Source organism: Gymnodraco acuticeps, unplaced genomic scaffold (genome assembly GCF_902827175.1).
Source record: "Gymnodraco acuticeps unplaced genomic scaffold, fGymAcu1.1, whole genome shotgun sequence".
Classification (NCBI taxonomy): domain Eukaryota; kingdom Metazoa; phylum Chordata; class Actinopteri; order Perciformes; family Bathydraconidae; genus Gymnodraco; species Gymnodraco acuticeps.
The window spans coordinates 1,447,055-1,470,279 of record NW_022989748.1 but is presented as its reverse complement, the minus strand read 5'-3'; the positions used below and the strand labels follow the sequence as shown (position 1 = coordinate 1,470,279).

General features: G+C 40.7%; 1 protein-coding gene across 1 annotated transcript; it reads right to left on the bottom strand.

The window, feature by feature from the left end:
• Window positions 1–3,460: 3,460 nt before the first annotated feature.
• LOC117561624 (B-cell scaffold protein with ankyrin repeats-like) lies at window positions 3,461–22,935 on the bottom strand. Its single transcript, XM_034239190.1, is given in 16 exon segments — window positions 3,461–4,545; window positions 4,645–4,679; window positions 4,833–4,912; window positions 5,154–5,183; window positions 5,362–5,425; window positions 7,161–7,345; window positions 8,621–8,683; window positions 11,160–11,319; window positions 11,545–11,667; window positions 17,531–17,727; window positions 18,406–18,520; window positions 19,654–19,796; window positions 19,889–20,027; window positions 20,121–20,236; window positions 21,971–22,366; window positions 22,923–22,935. Coding segments are annotated over 15 exon segments (1,857 nt in total). The 3' UTR covers window positions 3,461–4,545; window positions 4,645–4,646.
• Window positions 22,936–23,225: the final 290 nt, after the last annotated feature.

Here is a 23,225-nt window from a genome sequence, read left to right as displayed (position 1 = left end):
GACATTGAAATTCCCCCGACGTTTGTACAGTGAATTCCATTTCCTTGCCTTTTGATTCATACTTTTTTTTTTCTCCCTTTTCTCTTTTTTTTGCTGTGAAGTACCTTTGTGTCCCCTGTTTGAACTTCGGTGAAGAATTACTCTGTGAATGGAGGTCGGGGTCAGAGCAAAATGGGCAGAGTGAATGACTTGAGAAGGGGGAAAACTATGAAGAGTAATGTGCTGCAATGAATAAGGAAAAGCATTAAGCCTCTGCAAACGATTGCTGCTCCTCTATGGGCTTCTAGGCTTAATAAGATTGCACACTTCTTGAAGTAGTTTAAACTTTTGGCTGTGCATTAATTGATCATGAGTCTTTACATTTAAAGTAAAAAAAATCTGTTTTTCTTAAGTTTATGTCCCTTAAAATGTCTGAGCTTAATTACACTGACTTGTATCAGTCCAGAGTTTCCCATTTATCTGATAAAGAGGGATATGTGTACACTTTCCTATTAACTGACTCTAAATGCTTCATTTTGATAATGTGCAGTGATGAGTGAGGCAAGACTTTTTAATAAAGGAAAAAAGTAGCTTATTTTTCTTTCTTTTTTTAACCTGTTTGGTTGAACAAACCATGTCAAATCAATCATTTCCATCCAAAAAAGGGACCTAAAGGCAGTCACAGTGCCTTCCTATTTGACTTGGTGCCCATATTAGCTATACTCCTTGTCCGTACACTTCCCTAATATCAGACACCAGAAGCCATATTTTGGAAGGCCAGTTCCTGGAGTTCTAAATGAGAGAAGAAGAGTAGATGTGCCTCCAGCCCCTTCCAAATGTTTAAGGAAACCATTAAACAAAGGTTATTGGTCTAAAACAGGCCTGAAGGCAGACAGCATTTTTTTCCTCTATTTCACTTCTCCATGAGCTGTAATCCTTGCCAGAGTAATGTCTGTTGTTGGACACATACACTGGAAAAACTGAAACGTTGAATTTAAATACATTTATTATGTCAACAAAATTCACAAAACTGTGTTAGGTTAGATGAAAGTATTAAGTTGAAACAAATATCTAATTATATTTAAACTTACAATAATTGCTTTCAACTAACCTAATGCAATTATGTGTCATTTGTTGACATAAAACATTTAATTAAAGTCAAGACCAGTTTTTCACTGTAATCATCTAATTAGTGGCTTAGACAGGAAGTGAAGGTCAATATGTCGCATTGGACCGCATCTCCTTTCTTGCTCCTGCACCCTACAGTTCGCCGCTCGATGCCTCCACAGCCAATCGAAGGTGTCCACACTGACCGCAGTGGGGGGATGGGGTCAGTTCAGAACAGCTTGTTCTCATCGCAGCGAGGCTCATCTCTACTGTATGCAGGGTGTGGATTAGGGGATGAAAGAATGCCACTGACTGTGAAATTGCCTGATTTTTATCGGGGATGTTGGGGAGCAGCTGTGCACAATCCTCTGCCTTAATCCCGGGGCCGGGAGAGGACCGAGCCCCACGGAAAGTGTGTGTGTGTGTGTGTGTGTGTGTGTGTGTGTGTGTGTGTGTGTGTGTGTGTGTGTGTGTGTGTGTGTGTGTGTGTGTGTGTGTGTGTGTGTGTGTGTGTGTGTGTGTGTGTGTGTGTGTGTGTGTGTGTGTGTGTGTGTGTGTGTGTGTGTGGTGTGTGTGTGTGTGTGTGTGTGTGTGTGTGTGTGATGGGGAAGTTCTGAATGGTGGTGTTTATGCATGTTCCTTCAGTAGACTAGTTAGCCCTGATAAGTTATCCCAGTGTTTGTACTCTCGTGAGTGTGTTTGCAGCGGCGTGCATGCAGCAAGAGTTCAGCAGATGAGAGAGGAGACAGCTCGGCTTTTCATGTTTCAATTGGTCGAGGCCATCGATGGTTAAGAACTGTGTCATAACAATATTATTGATGCGTTGACTGTATAATCCTGTTTCTCCACTATCTGACCAAGCCTGCTGCTGGGATAGAGAGGAAGAGGAAATCCAACTGGGAGCATTTTTGATGCCACATTTCCATTCACTGCTGAGGGAAACTTAAAGGTGTACCTATCAACGTTTCATATTTATCAAATGTGAAATATAAAAGAGTTTGTTGATAAACCTACAAAAAAAATATTATTACGGTGTTTTTAAATCTTTTAGCACATTTTTGGGTTTTAGCAGCCTACAACAAAAAAGCTCTGATATAAATATATGACAGACAGTGGATACTAAAAATACAAATCTAAAAGAAGAGGGAATGTTGTAAATACAGGACTCTATATTATAATGTTACATTTTGGGCAATTCCTTTATAACATGTTTTGCCATTTTAACATTACTGTATATGCTGATAAAGCTGATGTCAATATTAAGTTAACAGCTTTTTCCACTGCGTTCAGATCCCGCTTTAAATCAAATATAATTAAGTTTAAGTTCAAATGTAATAAAAATATATAATTATCACTCAACCAAGTAGTCCACACAGATTCATAAACAAATTAAAGTATTACAATCTCTTATTTAGGATATAGAACACCTTTTATGCATACAGCATTAAAAGCATTCAAAGTGAACTGAAGAACAAGTTATAAACAAGATAACCCGTTCACATTGTCTTTTAACAAAAAACATTTGAAATGTATTACATGTGAAATGCAATGGAAGTGTAACTGAAAAAAGTCTCACGACATAAAAAAAAACAAGAAGCAAAATGCTTAAAACCTTAACATCTTACACATTACTTGAATACATTTGACTTTTCACTACTGCAAACAGGCATTCAATTACATTTCCAGGATAGAAAGAGTACGTTTGGTCCCCCATAATACATCATGACCGGAGTGTGGATATGGATATTCAGTGCAGGGTTTTGAGGAACAGAGGATCTTTGATCCCTGCTCTTTGATGTGGCGCTGCCCACATTCAGAAGCATGTTTGGTGTGGGCGACACATGCCACTGAAGCTCTATCTGTTGTCTCTCTGCACCGCTCACATGTTTGTATATAAGATGAATGGAGGCCTATCTCGGTGGCCATGCCTGACGCTCAGACTGAAATATAGTCAGCAGGTGACAGGCAAACATATGCCTCAAATGCCACGGGGTCCTGAAGCCGGATCATCTCCAAAGGCTAACTGGCAGGTCTAAGTAGGAGCGGCATTAATACATATTATTCACAAAGAGCATGATTGAACAGAAAAATGTGCCCGCCGTGTACCCAGCTGCTTCGTTGGCACACAGCTCAGCCTCTAACTGGGTTTCAAGACTGAGCTTGGATTTGGCCATGCATTCACTGAATTCCCCATGCAGCTCTTATTCATTCATTCGGGCTCAGGCCGGCCTGTACCAACACACTGCTATCTGTGTGTGTGTGAGACAGACTGTGTGCATTTGTGCCAATTTCTGAATAGTTTTGTAAATCACAGCAAATTCTGATTTTTGACAAGTATATGCAGGAAATGTTTATAATTCAGAGATTCAATGGATGTGATTTAAAAAGGCCTTTTCAAGCTTTATTTATGAAATGAGTGTAAAGCTGTTTGTCACACACAGCAGCCTGCACTGTGGCAGCTGAACACAATGAGTTTCCCAGGAAAATTAAACCGGCTTTGACCTTTCATTTTACACTCACTTGCTGTTACAACACCCCTCTATGGACAGTGCTATTTATCCCAGGGTGCTGAGTTATACTAGTTTTTATTTTTAATAACATAAAAAGTTATTTGTGGTTTCAATTTGGCAGGTCTTGGCTGATGCAAAGCAGGATTACACATGTTTCCTGTTTTGCAGCCCGGCACAGTGAGAATAACTGCCCTGATGTTCTCACCTGCTGCATGAGTATTTGATGTTCCCTTTACATTCATATACATGTACAGATACATTTCTTTAGCCAAAGCTTGCCTCCCAGCCATCAGGAGGTCAGCAGGTGCTTCTGAGCCAGATGTCTTTGGCTTCTTCACACAGTGAGTGTGAGGATATTTTTTTAGAGATACAGCGTCCTCTAGAGGCAAAGCTGTGAAGGGGTTTTTGAAAAAAGCTTGCTAGGAAAATGGTATCCCTTTCCCCGCAACACAGGTCTGAAACAGTATTTTACTTGCCAATCATTTTTTTAATGCAAATTCAAATATATTTGTTGTTGGAAGGATTCATCCTCATAAAGTATAACAACTGAGGAAGCTTAATTATTTCCAAGATGACATTTATACAATATAATCTTAAATTCAGATTGTGATTCATAGTAGATGTTGACATAAAGAACTTGAATGACATGCATTTATTTAAAAAAAGCTAACATGACACTAATGCTAAATATTTACTTCATTATCCATTCATCATTTTCTGGGAGTCATAAATGTATATTTCAGCACATATGTAATAACTTTTATCTAAACCACAATTACCTTCCATTGTGTTTTAAAAGAAGCAATAACGGCCAAACAAGCAGGAGAAAATATATATATAAAAAGATAGAAATATAAATCTTTCTTAATTATACAATCAAAATGACAATCTATGTATTCAAATGAATTAAATCTGGTGGAAGAATGGAGTCGTTGTAGAATGTTGGAGCCTGTGAATATGGAAAATGTGACAAATTATGAGCTTGAATGAAAAAGAAAATTGCACTTCTTTAGAAATGATTTATAGGAAACATTGTTTTCAGTCCTACCTTCATCGTTTGTCAGCTTTTGAAAATAAATTTGACTGCAAAACAATTCAGAGGGAAACTTCCTGTTAGGCATTTATGTTTGTTTACTGAAACTGCATGTCTGTTCCAACTCTAATAATATCCAGTATCATGTCAACTTTATATGAATACAAACTTCTGCCAGGCTTTTACTTTAGCAGGTGACTCACATGCTGTCCTTTAAGTGGCTTGCTGTAAACATTAGACTTCACTTATTGGCTTCCTCTTCGACTTTCACTCTCTGTAACACCTGCAGGGAAAACATCCAACATGCACAGCTGAACAGAGGATTGTGCATTAAAATTAAAATAAAAGAGTCCCGTTTATTGTAAGTGAAGCTCACTCGATCAAAGCGAGGCAGTGGGGATTCGATTAAATAACACTTCCCTGAGGATTAATTCCCCACTACTGCGACTGCGGCAGGGGAAACTACAAAGGCATGCAAACACAGGTTTTCTCTGTACACACTCGATAGGATTTGAAATACTCACTTGGCGTGTGATGAACGATGTTGATTTTATCTGCGGGGAGAGAAGAGTTCCTCAGCCATTTACAGTATACAGGTTATTACAGTCATTCGTAAGGCTCCAACTTTAACTGCACCGCATAATATTTATTTTTTTAAGTTGAAGTTCCAGGAAAGCTTTCTGTGATGACAGCAAAGTTTAACCCTCATGTGAAGGATGGAGGAATATTTACCGTAGACACTGTCATCAGCCTCTCTACTGCTGACGATACTGGCTCTCAGCTGATTCAACTTCTCCTGCAGGAAACAGAAAACATCCATTTATTTTACCATTTGTTTCCTTAAAGCATTGTCTTTTTATGCTCTGGTTACAAGTTAGGCTATTTTGGAACTTGGTTTGTGTATTTATGCTTGTATATTTTTACTACATTCACCCCAAAACTTAGCATTTACATATTTAAACATAACATTTCTTAAATCTTGTAAAACTAAATATTATTGTCTAATGTAAGTTATCACCTTGGTAGGTTTTACAGTGTCTTATATTTGTTAAAAACACTGAACACTGTTCACCTGTAGTGCGTATATGGAATGTTACACATACATGCCACAATTATGCTTATTATTTAGCAGTTTCTTCTGATTTATGTAGTTCCAAACAACAAATCCAAATCCCTTCTGTAAAAACCTTTGATTCTAGTATGTCAACAAAATAAAACTAGAATTTTGCACCTGACTTTATTCAATGTTCACATATCCTTCCTGGAAATGTTTGCAAATTATATTTTTATTATGTAGTTAAAAATGTAAATGCAGAGTATTTCTGCACCTCGTCATTTGTACATGATGTAAAAGATCTGAGTATTACTACATATACTACTATTGACTTTGAAAATGTACCTCTGTATTTTTCCTATACGGTGTTTTTAAGACACATCCACATACAGTACACATACGTCTTTTGTGATGGTGATGGCTGTTTCAGTTCTAACTCCTGTCCTTCCCCCTCCCAGCCAGCAGGGGTCCTCAGTTCCCCTAATCACCGTCTGCCTACACACCTGTCCCTCATTAGCATGATTAGCTTCTCGGTGCCCACACTAGCTCGTTTTCATTTAGTTTAGGTTGTTTAAAACAGTGCTAATATAACCTTTTAATCTCAACTTTACTACTTAAAAGTATGTAAATCAACTCTAGAATATGAATATGTATTTGGATATGGATGAAGTGGTAAGTGGTAGATTGTTTTACTCACTGTTGAGTATGTTTTGCTATTCAAAATAGTTATCACTACAATAAACAGTGTTTTATTTTACTGTAGAATATTACATTTTACATTATGTTGTATATATCATTCTATTTACATGTATATAGACTCCTGCATTTAGGCTACTTGGTCACTTACAACATTCTCTGCTTTATTTAGCTTTTTTAAATCTATTTATAGAGAGGCGAAGGAGGGACTTCACCTCTCTATATAACTATGTTGGAGGAGCTTGGGACTTTAGATTTGTATTGCCATTTATACACTGTAGCTACTGTGCATATGACAATAAAGCCTTTGCATCTTGAACAATGCTGACCTAAAGTTACCTGCACAACTGTCTATTTACTGTACCTTGTGTATGAAAATGAAAAAGTAAAAATGTTGCTGTTGTGGTTGCATGAAAACAAGACGCCTATAACTGCTCAAATTAGACCAAATTAACTCATATCATTTAAACCTGTATTACTTGAGACAATATGACCAGTTCTGCAAAGAGATGCCTATTCCCCCTGCCATGTGACACACACAACAACACTGCATTTAATGTATGTTTTAGCAATGTAATGTTATACTGTCTGCTAACAGTAGGCTACAATTTCTACCCTTTTTTTTAGAGCAGTAAGCATATCAAAGTGTCAGGCTCTGTTTTGCAGGACGGCGTATCATGAGCAACATATGGTTACAGTTGTATTATTCAGTTTGATTTCTGCATGCTTATTTGTTCCAGTGTGTGTGTGTGTGTGTGATGGCAGTGTTTGATGGTCCCACCTGCTGCACCTCCTCCCCGCCCTTCTGAACCCGCTGCAAGTCGCTTAAGCGCTCCAGAGCTGCGTCCACGGTGAGTCCCCCCCCCTTCACACTCTGCTGCAGCTCGATGAGGGTCTGCAGACTGCTCATCTGCTTCGGCACGAACGTATTATAGGTGGCAGAGATGCTATCCTCTCGCCCACATGCTGCAACAAACAACTCAATCAAAACGTCTGGAAAAAACATCCAAATTCTGAGCAAAAGGTGGAGAAAAATCACACTGGATTTGATACATAATGGCATACATTAAACTGTTAATTCCAGTGACAGATATAAGACAAGACAGGGAATAAAGCCACTCCAGATGGCATTCATACAGGGGATTTGTTGGTAATGTGATTCTGCTCTGCACATCTGTACTGTCAGTGAGTCGTGAAGATGGTTAGTAATGTTCTGTGACTGTGATGATCTTTAGATCTGTCACTCAGTGTCAGCGACAGAGGAGCAGAAAAATACCTTTATATCTCTGTAGACGTTCTTTCACACTTTGGATTTATTTCTCATCTTCTTGGCTTGTTCAAATGTGTTTGGGTTTCTGTGCCCATTACTGCCGCGATGACTTTTTTTCTTCATGGTTATCACTACAATTTTAACGCACCAGTAATTATCTAGGAAGCATTAAGTTATACCACCCAGCAGGTAATTCCAGCAGGTAATCAAACAGTTACAGACAAGGCAGCAAAAATCACTGGCACAGTAAAAGTCCTGCTGTCATGAGTAAAACATTTACAGTCTCAAAGTCGTAATGCAAATTCTGTCAAGAAAGGGGAAATAAACAAGACACATTTGCGAGCAGAAAATATGGAAATGGCCTCCTGTAGCTGAGAGTTAACCTTGTGTTGTGATGCTTTTTGTTTGTAGGTTTTACCTGCGTCCCCTTCTCTGACGTGATATCCTCAGATTTTCGAAGGATTCCTTTCAAATTTGGTTAAAATGAAGTGAGGATTTTTTGGACACACATAAATGTTGACTGCAACCTGACTGCTTTGTGGAGGCATATTAATGCGAGGCGGTTATTCTCTTATTTAGCTCATCAATCTTTTGGGTCTTTCTGTATAAATGGTAAAGCCAGACCCCCGTACTACCCCTAACCGAGAGGTTATATAAGTTCATCATGTGAATTTTCAAACTGAAGTCTGAAAATAGTAGCTTTTTAATTGTTTTAAAGGAAGGTTTATCTTAATGCCCCCGGTGTTTTGCATGTCTCACAGTAGCCCACCTGTTCGCTGCTGTAACAGAAATGTGTCAGTGTCTTGATACTGTGTTAATACTGTATGTCAGCTGCTGCTCTGATATTGATAATTCTTCTGTAATCAGTTTTTTTTTGTAGTTTTACAACTTATTGGTTGTGTAATACTAAATTCCTAGAGTGACGCTTTAATTGTGACTTTAAATGATGAACCTTATATCATTGAGATCACCTTGTTTAGTGGGAAGTGAGTACAGATCAGTTTCTCCCTGTTGCGTCTTCTTCTTCTGGAACACTGTGAATACAAAGCAGACATAACATACAACATTTATTTAGGATGCAGTGGTGACAAGTAACATTATTATTATTAAGTATATTTTGATGCAAAATACTTTTTGTACTTAAATAGATTTTGAATGACTTGAACTTGTAACAGAGTATTTTTGAACTGTGGTATTAACTACTGTTACTCAAGTAAAATATCCAACTCTGTTAGTATGCATATATGTTTCTATTTTTTTCTAATTTAGCAGTCAACAACCTCACTGAAAACATTCCAAGCTATACAGATTCCTGCAAAGCTTGTGCTTCTGCATTTCAAGAATTATTCCACAAGATGGCGCAATAACCTTTACTTACAAGCAACCGACTGATTGCCAAAAAGCCAAGTGTAAATATCCAGGAGGAGAAAAACATCCTACTAGTGTTTGAGATGCAGTATAATTGAATCTAAATATCTGTGAAATGACAGGTTTGGGTTCACAGAGCTTAAATCTGTGTTCCTCTCAGAGAGAGACGTACACACTCCGCTCTGGGTTGAATTAGACGCCCTGAATGATGCTTTGGTTTGGTAGTGAGCACTCGGAATGAAAGGCAACACTGTGTTGCTGTCAGAGCGGTGGAGCTGCGGCTGTGTGACCAACACTGGATTGAAACATCCACACCCTGCTAGATAATCCCACCTCTGAGCATTTCCTCCATGACAGCGTCTCTCTTTTCCATGTTTAAACACAGCTTGCTCGTAATACCAGCTATGGCTCCATTCAGACCAAAACAGTGAGTGGAGTACAGCTGAGGACACATGACTGAAGCTTTGCCTTGTGTCTACATTTGTCTCCATGTAGTTTACATGCCTGGTTATTCCAACATCATTTCAGTCTCATTTAGCTGGACACACTGCTGCGAACAAAAGCAAAACTCCTCATTATTTCCACTTGTGCAGCAGTGGTGTCCAATAACTGGCTCCTCGCCTAATCCTCCGCCGAGCCTCATCTCTCCCCTCACATCTCTCACTGCGGCAGTGGGAGTGAGGAGCAGAATGTGATCCTTGTGTGGTTTTGAAGCTCCGCTGTCTCAATAGATGGAAACCTCAGAATCCCTCTCCTTTTTCTCGTGCGCTCTGGGGACAAGGATGATGGAAAACACATGTAATGACTTATTCTGGCTGACTTGGCCTTGGTCTGGCCAAGATTGGTTGCAGATGGCAGCTCGGTAGTTGCCTCTGTTGCTGAGGGAATGGTTGGGATGCAGGGTTTTCAGTGGTGCACTCAATTAATTGTTTTGCTTTGTAGGTCCCCATTGGGCAGAGGGATGGCTTACTGGATATAACAGGCTTAATAAAAAGCTTCATAATGGACATAGGGCGCCTGTTGCATTTCTGTGTTTTTAAATGATGGTTAGTGTGGGGAGAGAGCAGCATTATTATGTGGGAAAAATCAGTATTGTGTGTGTGTGTGCATTTGCAAGAAGAAAACGAGCCCTTTTAATGATTTATAGGCCTTAATAATACCAGTCACTTTTGGATGTTTCATCTTCATGAAATATTCACACAGCTGAAATTGAACGGTTAGGGGCTGTGTGCTCTCCATGCAGAGTCTCTCCTCACTTTAGTTTGTTTTGCAGCGCAGCGAGCGACCATGTTCTTGCGGTTTATGTGGGATAAAAACAAACTTCATCCCAAAAAGCATCTCCACTTTATTCAGCAGCACTCCACTGACGATGGCGATGCACATTCCAGGCACTTCATCCCTCCCACATGATGTCCCAAACTCCCCTTCACTTACTGCGTCGTTTTTACTCCGCTCCATCATGTCTGTGATGAGGGGGAAAACTGGCAAAGGATGTGCAGCACTTTAATATTAACGTATTCATTTCCTGAAAATGTAATGAAACCCAATAATGTAACAACCAATACCGTACTGTCTGATATTGTATGACCATTTACATCGATAATGTCATACCTTTCAGATGGGCTCTTTCTTTTTCAAAACCAATGATGTTTTCACTTTGATGGATAATGTAAAACAATAACAAATACAGACTGATACAATCCAGGCTTTATGTAGAATTTTAAATTGACACCAGATGGAAAATGGCTCGTCGTTATCAGGCAAAGATGCATTCAACTAAAACCAATATTAATCGGAAATGAACCCACCCTAACCGATGCTGATTGGTCGATGTGCAAAGTGGTCCATTAGACCAGAGTGCATCTTAGATCAGATGATCAGATGAGGACAAAAGCCACAGAAGAACACAATCCAGTAGATTAATGATCCATTAAAGGCTTCCCCCCCCCCTTTCTTATTTGCCTCGTCTGATCTTATGAAATTGCTGCTTTTGTAAAGGGTTTACTTTACTAAAGTACTTCATTGCAGTCAGGACGTTTTATTACACTATTGTTCAGGCTATTATGATTGTGCTTCATTACATTGTAGTCTATTATTACATCATTGGCTGCTACAGAATGCAAGAAAACAGCCATAAGTTACCTTTGGTGATGTAAGGAGTGCCGTCCTCCTTCACCTGGGTGCCCTCAGGCCGAGGTGTGGGTGCTGGTGGGCGATTGGCAATAACCACAGCTTTTGTTGAGTTCAGGATGGAGTCATATTCATCCTCCAGTGGTAGGTAGATATCTTCCTCCTCCTCCCCCTCCTCTGCTGGTGGCTCTGCATGTTTGCTGGAAGTAGTCCCTATAACACACAAAGTGTTCACTGCACTATCCTGTCATGATCAAGTTCTGCTTGATGCTTTTGTTGCTAATTTCACAGCGAATGGGAAGCAAACGCTACACGCTGTGCCCATCAGCGAGGGGAACATATTCAGTGGTCGGAAATGAACAGCAACAGCATAATGATGTGCTGGAAGAAAATATACAATTCCATTACCGGCTTTCCCTTTGTCCTCCTTCCACTTCCCATCAGCCCCTCACTCACCTGCAGCGCACATCATTTCGTACACACTGGCATCACCATTGTCCTCGCCTGAGCTGAACATATTCTGCAACAACAAGAGCATGAAGAGACGGGTTTTATTCTCCATCCAGATCACAAAGGAGAAGCTCAATAGAGGAGATTTAGAAAGATATGTTAATGTTAAAGCCGGGTGTTTGCCATGTTAGAGTGGATTGTCCTTTTCTCGGTATTCATGCATGTTTGACAAGTGTGTGACCTAATGTGTGCTTGGCTTGCACACTTCATCCTTCCTGTCAGCTCATGTCCTCACCTGTGTCCTCCTTCCAAGGTACAATTACGAAACAAAAAAAGCTAAGATGACTATCCACTAAGCTTTTTATGCTCCGTCACAGTATGGTCTGATTTCTGCCTCCATGCCACACTTTAATATTCAGTGTTTTCATGTCGGATGTGACGAATGTCCAGACTATTAATTTCTCGCTGAATCTGTTAGGACTTCACTTGTGGAAAAAGCAATTTCAGGACTATCGCAGGAAGAGAGAGGTGTGCTGTAACGCTGCCTGCTGCTGGATAACAGAGCAGCTTTCCCTCTGCTGCACAGTCGGCCTATTTGCTAATAGCACGCTGAGGGACAGACGGGGTATGATCAGGGTAATTATCAAATCAGACATTCTTCCCCTTTCAGTCCAAACATATCATTTAGTGAGCAATCCCAGACCCTTGGCTTGATATTTAGACTGCATCTGTAATTAGATTGAGACACGGATATCAGTATCTTGCCGTGTTTCAACTTCTGATCGAGATGTAAGGAACCGAGTCACATCTTTAAACAAAATAAAAAGCTGGATGGATTGTAGATTTAACCTCAAGATGGATTACAAAAGCCTCTATCATAATGCATATGATAACCCCTTAAGGTTGCATTTCTATTATCAATTTGAATGGCTAAAGTTTGAATTTGAAATAAATCCCAGTTAATAACATAAATATTTGCAGAACATATGAAATACAGCTCACTTTGATCTTGACATCCTCCATATATAACCCGCCACGCTCCGTGTTCAGTTTCCAAGCAACACAGCCACTCATGACTCAATTACAATATTACAATGTTCCTAGTACTGCAAATCACTTATTGGTTGCCATGAATACTTAACAGTGGCGCTTCATAATGGGCCCAACAGGTAGAAAGGACGGGTTAATTACCGTCGCAGCGTGAACATTGACTAATATTAGTTGTAAGCTGTGCTACAGCATAGTGTGGTATTTCTGGAGGTAATATCTGGACAGGGGAGGGGAATTTATTGACTAACCACGAATGCTAAATCATTTTACAGATGTCTGAAGCTGCAGGAGCCTCAGGCATTCCAGGCAAATTCAGTTTCACCGAGCAGCAGTGCTGTGGACGGAACAGCAGGCAGGTTTTTGTTAGAGGGAGAGCAAACCTGGTATAAAGATCAGGAGTTTGAATCTGGTTTCAACAGCTGAAATGGTCAATCCTCAACACGCGGGCTGACCTGACACCGTGGTTTCAGGATAACGGAGTCTAATGCATGGCAGATTGTAGAGGGTAACACTGAACCCATCACTTTGATAATGTGCAGACTTATTGGCACGGAACAATAGAACGTAATCAGCTCAGCAGGAGAAGAAACGATCCCTTTCTCTGTGAAGGGTTATAGTTTTCTTTCAACCATAGTACATCACATTTAAACACAGTGGTACTGCAGTATGAGCTAAATGCTAATATGCTCACAATGGGGATGCTACAAATCTGCAGCTGGTATAATGTTATAATGTTAGTTTAGTATGCTAACTAATGAGCATTGACCAGATGAGGTGTTTCACTGCATTTAGCTCAAGTATAGCTTGTGTTGCCGTATGAGAAGTCAGATCACTAAAGTCAGTAGCTTCATCTTCTGGAGAATGCCTTGAATGGCAATCCATTCAATAGTTGTCAAGATATTTCAGTCTGGACCAGACTAAATTGTAAACCCTGTGTCCTGCAAAAAAACAATACTATTCAACCAAACTGCATTCTCAATGATGCTTCAAAGGAATCATAGGAATCCCTGATGGTCGCAGTTTAACATGGCTAAAGACTGACTCAAAGAGGAACACTTTTCAGTAGTCCTGCTTCCTTCAACCTGAGGGATGAGAACCAGTTAATTTAGCAGAATGAGGAGTACTGTATCATTCAAATGATAAACATCTCTCTGGAGTAAGCTTAATGATTAAGCAGTCTCTGACTAACCAAACATAAAATGCAAAAAGGTCTGTGGAGTCAACAAAGTGCAGGGTGTCGCCATATTTGTCCCTCTTGAATTTGGATAGGAGTGTACACGAGCACAACGTGCAGCACATGAAAGGCTCTGTGTAGTCTTCAGAGAACCATACAGTAATTTGTATTTATTTATCGAGGCCTGCTCGGCTCTATCTGAGCACACAGTGGCATCTTAGTCGGAGCGCTGAGTCCATCTTAATACCAAGTGACACTCAGCCAAATGTGTGACCCTCTGTTAAAATATGAAATGAGGACAATGTGTGTTTGTGTTACTAATAAAGATTTGTAACGAGGCATTTTGAGGACATGAACATCGTCAATAACAGCGGAGCATTTTTTATATTTATATTCTAGTTATGCCCCCCCTGAATAATGAATCTTTCCCATCTGGAGCAGTTCACAGCTAATTAACAAAGAAGTGGTGCCAGGGCAGAGTAGTGGATCTGACGCAGGCCCAGTGAGTGATTCAGCCCGTCTATGAAGCTAGGGACCCATCCATCTAGGATTTATTGACAAAGTGCTGCCACACTGACTTCCAAATCACTCATGCATCATGGGTTGATTAATTGGGGTGGGGGTAACAGTGAAGATCAGTTAATGAAACAAAGAAAACAAAACCCCTCTTACACTTCCTCTGTAGCAACACGCATGTAATTTTATCTGTTGAGATGAATTTTAATTACCCTCCAAAGGAAATTGTAAATGTCAATAGCTTGTGCATGTCGATTTTTTTAAGTTGTCGCATCTAGGCATGTGGGGGTCCCTGTGGGGAGGCCTCGGTTTGACATCACTGCTCCCCTGTCAGCTGATCCGACTCGCTGCAGACTCGCCGAGCACCGCAACTCACTAGAGCAATCTGATCAAACCTAGCTCCATCTGCAGTCACTCTCAATTAGCCGCGTTGCTAGGGATAAATATGTTTGGAACAGCTGCTGGAGTGTCGAAATTCCCCTCAAGGGGGAACTCTCTATGGGTTGATCCCAGCCATCAGAGAAAGTTAAAAGTTGTCAGCATTATAAGGGCAGACGGGAGATAAGAGCAGATTTTCATATGAATGAACGCCGATTATCTCGCTGCCTATTACACAGTGACGTGTAGGGGGTTGAACAATGCAGCTAACTGGACTCGTTTGTGCTCACATTAAAAGGATAGCAGTTTGAACTCAGTCAGTAATGTTCTATATACAAATGTATTATGTGCATCTATAATGTTAGGTTAAAGTGCCCGTGAAGTGCATGTTTTTGCGCCAAAATGAAATGGCAGTTTCATTCCTTACATATCATTGCGCCTGTTCATGGCTAAAATAATTTTTAATTATTACTTAATTCATTATTAATTTTAATAATTACGGCCGTCTAAGCCTACCGGAAGTTGCAGACGATATCGGCTGTGACGTCACAAGATGGGCCCTGTTGTGATTGTAAACATGGCGGAGACTTTGGAAAGTGATACAAGTGCGAGAGAAATGATTGATTTTGACAGGATAGATGAGGAAAGTGGCACAGAAGATGGAAGTGCAGGACATCATTGAACCCTACAGATTTGAGCCGTCAGGGACGTCAAGTGGGGAGGATAATGGCGACGACATGGACGATGGGGAAGACATTGACCGGCTACAGAACACTGAATGGTTAGCAGGTTAGCAGTGACTGTGCTGTCACTGTCGATTGGAAAATAGGGGGGGGGGGGGGGGGGGGGGGGGGGGGGCGTGAAGACTGAAGGGTCCTTTGCCTTGTTTAAAATCTCTGCTTGGGCTCAGCCTCTGGGAAATAATTAGCTTATGTACATGTCATGTGCTAGAGTATTATTAAACTATTAAATTATTAAACCCACTGAGATAACTTAGGCTACAGTTTACAATCTAATCACTCAGAGTCCTTTACCTCCCTGAGCTGACGTTATCTCTCTCAGTCCCACAGGAGAGGACTCTCCCTCTCCTTATTGTTGAAACAGCTAATCTCCGTTAGCTCCGAGCTAGCACCAGATGCTAACAACAACCCTGTAACTCTCTCAGTCTCTCTTTCTCTCGAATCGACCAGTGGCCGTTATTTGTCATGAACAATCAACGAATCTACGAAACAATGACACCAGCCAGGCTCACCTTCATCTTTTGGGAACAGAAACATCGCCACTTCGGTAGACTTGACATTAATACGGCCAGCGGCAATGCATCGCTTCCCGTGTGTTTTTCCTCCCTTTTTCTTCACTGTCGCCTCCATTGTCAGGTTTTCTCGATTGGCAATCACTTCCAGTCGACTCCGACACACTTTCCAGTAAAATACTCGCTCAAAAACTTTGATAAATTCGACTTTGAAACAGAGAAACAATAAACTGTGATGAATGTAAACACTTCGGCGGCGACCATCTCGTGACGTCACGCAGTAGATCGCAAGCCACGCCCACGAAGGCGGAGGTCAACTGCGGATTTCCCTGCGGCAAATTCAAAACTCGTCAAATTCGTTGCTATTCCAACATCTTTTGATATGGTTCCAATGGACAATTTTGGTCATTACTATACGTATTAGCATAACAGATCATGCACAGGCGCACACTTCACGGGGTCTTTAAGTAATTGCACGACACATCAATACACCTAAAGGTCATTCAAAGGCTGTTTTCGTGAGAGATAAATAACTAGTTTATCAGCATTATGATTACATCCTCCTCTACTTTCAAATGGGTTCTTCATTGGCCAATGCTACACCCTTCCAAGAAAATCTAACCAGTAGTTCTTCCGTAATCTTTCTGAGAAACAAACGGCAATACAAATATTCCCTCTTTGCTGGATGTAATGTGTTTTCATCCTGCCTTCTTGACTGTACCGTGGCAGCATCATGTCTTTCTTTAACGATAATGTCCTTAGCACTGGAAAAAACATTATGATCCCAGTGTCCTCCAGATTGATCAAATAAAGGGATGTGCATGCATGCAATGGATCTATTAAATTAGGATTGCAGCAAACGTGATGTTGTGTTTAGTGAAGTGGGAGGTTGAGCAGGAAGAGGCTCTTCATATTAACACGGGGAAATGGCAGCCATTACGCCAGTAACACCCAACATTAGTGGCTGCATTAATTGTCTGAATGTATGCAGACAACCTGCGCTCGGAGCCATTGTGCATGCATGAACAAGCTTTCTACTCTCTGTGGGGGTGTTCCATTAGGAACCTCACAGGCCAAACGCACAGGAAGAGAGGATCCACTAACTGAGCCATGAGCTGAATGTAAAGCCGCTAGTTAGGGAGCGAGGTCGCCCCTGAAATACAGGTCACTCTCCCTGCTTTCCTCCTTCCTTTCCTCTCCATTCTGTCCATTATTGATAAAGCACCACTCACTCATAGTCCTCTGTACGCTGTATTGGTGTTAGTGAGTGCATTTCTGAGTGCTGCACTGCATCCCAGCAGCTGAGGTGCATTGTGGTATTTACCACAGCTGTCTGCAGGTATTTGGAAACTATGCAATTCCATTCAGGTGACATTAAATACTGCTGGCTCGATATAAACGATGCCTCTGTGTGGATTGAATTGGCTCATAAAGCACCATGAGAAGCTGTCATCGGATATTGACATTTAGAGAAATGTCTTCATTGTGCATGAGGTCCCTGAAGCTGATACAAGATTAGCAATAACTACTCGAGCAAGGTGAAGGAAATGAATGAATAGTTACCAGCCTTTCCTTCAAAAGGACGTGAAGCTGGGTATGGCCGTGTGTAATGGCTATCTCAGTGGGAGTGTGTCCGTGGCGGTTGGCGGTGTGCAGCGCTCGCTCTGCACCGGGACACTGCAGGAGCACGCTGGACACGCTCCTGAAGCCATACTGGGCAGCAAAGTGGAGGAGTGATGGGACATCTGAATGGTGGAGCTCTGATGTGGATATTTTCCAGTTTAAATGAGAAACACTTTTTTTTTAAATTCACAATCCATACATAATATTCCCTTTCAACTTCCTTTACATGTGCTATCTTGAAGTTGACCTAATGTGAACGATTTCACACAATCATGAGAGTGGAAGACAGCTCGGAGGCACTTATTGACCCCTTTGTAGCAGTTGAGGATCAATCTCAGGAGCTGATGAAGCCATCAATCTCAGGAGCTGATGAAGCCATCAATCTGCCACATAATGAGCCAATAAATTATGGAAGGCTTTCCTTTAATGGTGGATAATGTGCGTCATGCAAAAGTAAGGCATTTCAACTGTGAGAATTACGTTCATTACACATTGTTGCATAAACACATGCTCCGGGAAAGGAGTGAATTAACATCTGTTGTCTCGAGGCTTTTATAACAATGATGCCAAAGCCATACTTTCAAGTAATCATCACCTGTTACTCACGGGTAGATCTGCAATTAGTGTTTTCATCCCAGTTAGGGACTGTGTAAGTACATTTTGGGGGATTATACCTTACTGTATATCCATTCATACTACAATTGATGCATGCTTGGCACTTCTCCCAAACGTATGAGATAGTATTTGCATATGTACTGTATGCCAATCATGTTTTGTTCAATGTCAGTCCTCAATCCTCCCATTGTATACAGTACCTCTCTGGGGTGTGTTTTCACACTGCAGTCCCCGAAACCCTCCGTTGGGCATGTGCTTTAACAACATGGAGGTTAACTTCTGGTCCAGATTCTGCACAGAAGACTGCTGAAGAGCCTGCAATGAAATAAAAGCATATCTCTGACTATAAATTGAGGAGTAAACAAAAGCAGCACTTTTGATGGTGACATTATAATTGTATGGTCAAATACAGTCTTCAGGGGAAGCTATAGAAGTTTAACATGCATCAAAGTCCAGTCATGTCAATCCAGGCTTTTACTTTGAAGTCCTCTTGGCCAATTCTTATTTTGGCATTGCTCATGTTTGCCTCTTCAGCAAAAGAGACCATAATCAAATGAAGTGTTCATGGCAGAAAGAGACCTGCCCTTTCATTTCCAGAGAGGAGGCAGTAAACAGTGGCGTACATAAACATCAGCAGAAATATGTGCATCTAATTAATTTTCTGTTTCTTTCTAATGGCTTGAAGTGGATTGATTATAAGCAGCGTTTTAGGGCGGCGATTGCCTAATTTCTATAAATGCGTTGCATAACGATGAGTCACTATAACACATTCAGAGTGCCTCAGAAGGGAGAGAATAGAGCAGCATTCAAATGTGTTTCCTGCGTAACAAAATCAATGGTTGATAGACTTATTTGAATATATTTGCAAGTGTTAGAGCTTTAAAACCGAGGTATGCATACTGCTTGTTAAAAAAAAAGAAAAATGGTAATATTACTTGTTACAGAGAGTAATATCGCATAAATAAGATTTAGAAATATTAATGTACATCTTCATAATTTAAATACCTTCTATAAAAGTGTTCCTCCATTTATACAAACAGTGTCTTTTCAAAATAACTTCACTACAAAACTGCTGGTTTAGAAAAAAGTGTTTTGGCTTTTCTTTTTTTTGCAAACTCTATGTATGCAGCATAGTCATTACATCATTTCACTCATGCACATAAGTAAAACATGTACACGTTAACCATACAAATAGCAGCCTTCTGTCTAAAAGTCCTGTGCTTTTCACCCATCCATCCACCATACACCTTCCTGTTAAACCGAGTTTTCGCTCTTTATGATGCATCATCTGATTCCTCTCTGCCCCAGCCATAGTTACAGACATTTTTTTAAACCTAGGGCCGCTGACCAGGCTGCTGTATTTGACGCTTCGGGACTGAGACCAGGCTGATTTATTTGTTTGCCCCTCCCTGCCTGGTGCTTTTGAAACAGCCCTTTAATGGCTTTACCTGACACATGAAATCTACAGGGTCTGCTGCCCTCGCCAGAAGGCAGGTTATTTCCTCCATGTTGCTGTAGTATTGCAGCTGTGCCTTGCTCAGTGGCACCCCATTGCTATACACAGTCACTCTCACATGTCCTGCTGGAAAATCTGCAACAGAAAACATGAAGAAACTTAACACAGAAAAGCCAAAAACAGTGTAGATTTGATTGTACACTCCTTATGTCATGGCGCGTGTATACCTGGCGCATTGACACAGAGGATCCGTTCATTCCAGCATACGGGCTTCACTCTCAGCCTCTGATCGTCAGCGGTGAACTCAACCTCAGCGTCGCTGCCAACCGACTCATTTTTCAAAAGAATGAACACTTCCGTGGAGCTCTGCCAAAGAGACGGTACAGTGAACTGCAGTGCAGTAAATTTTAGGGATGCTTTATGAAAATGAAATGGCTTACTACTGCCTGAAAGCCTCACCCCACAGGGAACTCTGGAGGGAACAACAGCCATGGACCTGACACCGCGGGCTGCAGCCTTTCGCTCTGATAGCCCACGTATCAGGGGTTTGACATTTGCAGCTGAAGCTAATGCACCTACAAAAGATGGGACATTGAACATCACGATTGATTATGCACTTGTGAATTGTACAAAATGGGTTTCAGATACCATAAGCTAGCCAGGTCTATTTTGAGGCATGCTAGCAACATGAAGGAGCATAGCAAAGTTAAATTCCTCCTCAGGATGAAGTGCACTAACTAATCCCTTAACTTTGTTATCTCGCACAGTTATCAGGTCAACATTGTAATGGTTTATTTGTACCTGAAAAACAAATGACATTGCACAAGCTAAAGTCAGATTGAAATAGTTAACATATCACCTGCTAAGCATTATAACATTGTAAAACATCATACTTGCTTGCGTGCTAACATTTGTATTGCTACTGCATTCTATGTGTTAGCCTTAGCTCAACACACTTTTGTTTCTCAGTAGCCCTACAGTATTATTATTATTAAATAATAACAAAACCTCGAGAATAATTCAAATCTAAAGCTGATTATTTGATTAAAACAAGAATAAAGCAAAACAAACCAAGTTTAAAAGTAAATAAGGTTTATTTGCGTTAAATCGAAACTCTTTTATAATTAACATTTGAGTGAGTCAAATACAATGATACCAATAATAGTATTGTTTCTGTTGGTGTAGCGCCTCTTGCAGTGATGAAGTGCACGGATCTCCACCTGTTTACACTCAAACACCCACATGTCTGTTGTGTGCTAACAAGCAAACAGCATCATCCTGTGTGAATAGGGAGCGTACTTCTGGGTTAAAATATAACCGTCTGTGGGATCCTGGCCTGAAGCACTTTCACTGTATCAGTGCAATGTGACGCAGAGTGCACTTGAATTTGCATGGCTCACGAAGAGTATACAGTGATGGCCAAAGAGGAAAGAGAGACTATTTGCATCAGATGTTCCTCCTGCACATGCACCTGTTTAAATAGAAGCCCCCACCTCCCCAGCGTTATGAGTTTATACAAATACTGCAATTAGGAAAAACAGGGAAAAGGCTGGGGATAATTGGCCGGGTGGAGGGGACATGCTGGAGATGCTTAGTCTGTGCGGCTGGTGCTTTAAAAATATGAATGCCAATCTAAACAGTGGGTGAAAAAAGTCAGTAAACAGGTTTCCTAGCTGCTGCTGGGACATTCTCACAAATAATGAGGATTGCTTTCCCATCGTAGCAGGGAATGGTGCGGCTGTGTACAAATATTCCTAAAGGTTTCCTTTTTTCTGGCTTTGCACGGATACAAATTGTGCCTAAATTACAGTTTTACTGCATGCTGTTAGGATATTTGAATGTGAAATTCCTGAATTCATTTGGCTGTAATGGTCATTATATTTAACTGGGTAAAATAATACCTAAATAAGATATGTGGGGAAAATAAAACAATAATCTGAATTTGCAGTTAAGTAACCTTTTGGGTACCGGTTAAGTAAAATGAAAGGGCATTTATCTTTTGCACTTTTACCTTCCTTTTTTGAAGTAAGTCCAATACACAACCATATGCAAGGCCGAATTCTTCTCAAGACAAAATCTTATTATGATGAGACAGTTTTGTATGCATTGGTCAATTTTGCGAGTTAGGGCATGTCTTCAAATCGATCGGAAATATCCAATTACACATTTAGATGCTTATATTATTGTTATCTTAATATAAATAATCAACTGGCGAAGTTTCATGAGCATATCTATTAGTTAAAATGTAAACCTGTAGTATCTCCCCTTACAGCTAGTCAGTCAAAAACTTTTCAGAGCCATTGCCCTACCTTTTTTCACAATATCAGTGACAGCGGACAGGTACTCGTGAGCATCTTGTTCACTGGAGACCTGCAGGCAATCGTCTCCGTTCAGAGGGACCTGCTCCAGCAGGGGGGCCAGGCTCTCCACCCCACACAGGAGCACCACCACAGCAGTCGCAGGACACAACACACGGGCCAGGAAGAAACGGCGCTTCGGACACAGCCCCTCCAGCATGCCCTTGGAGAGGATGAGGAGCTTGCAGGAGTACTGGGACAGGCGGAGGAAGTCGTCCTGCCGGCTGGACACAGTGGCGATGTCGTAGGAGCAGATGGAAGCCTCTGAGAGGGAACCGGTGAAGAGGGAACGCAGATATGTGGCCCATTGCTGTGCCTCACACTCATAGATGATCAACAGCTGCTCAACTACGAGATAAGTGGATTCAACAGTCAAGATATTTGTCTCTCAGGTTGTTCCAGCACAATCATGAGAAACGCTTTTGCAGGCAGGCTCTACTGAAGTCAAACAATCAATGGAAAATACAATATAACAATATAAGAAGCGTGACAGAAAAATTATAAAGAGATCGCCTTCAAATTGATAGCACACATGCAGTAGATAGATTGAATCATATCACTCAAGTATACATGTATTGTGAAAAAAAGTACAGATTTACAGAAAATACTTTTTGCTATCACTTGTGTAGCATATTTAAATGTAACATACTGTGAGATGTGATAATGTGAGAAACAGTGAAACGTCTTAACCGTCATAACCAATTTTGCTTTGATATTGAAATAATACAAAAACAACATTTTTCAATGTTTTTAATATTGTTCCAAGATGTATTGTGCCCATCAATATGTTGTTCTGAGCATTGCAGACCATTATAAATCAGCAACGCTCATATTAAAGCAATGGATCATTTTCATTACGGCATGTAATAAATGAATAAATAAATAATTCAAAGGGACAGCTTACCTGCGTGGCTCATGGCTCAGCGCTGTTTGTCTGTAGGTCTTCCTTCACACTGACAGGGGGAACAGTCTGCTATTGTCAGGAGGAGCACTGATAAGAGGGAGTTTCCTGCTACACCTTTATACACATACAAAACCTAACATCGAGCCTGTTCTCTGGTCTGGTACAAGGAAGAAGTTTGGATGTCAGCCTGTTATTCAAACTTTACTACAGCACTAGTTCCATGGCAGCGATCCTAAGTAATTTAATCAGTGGAATTAAATGTACTGCATGTGATGGAAAATCCCCAAAACTGATTCTGCGGTT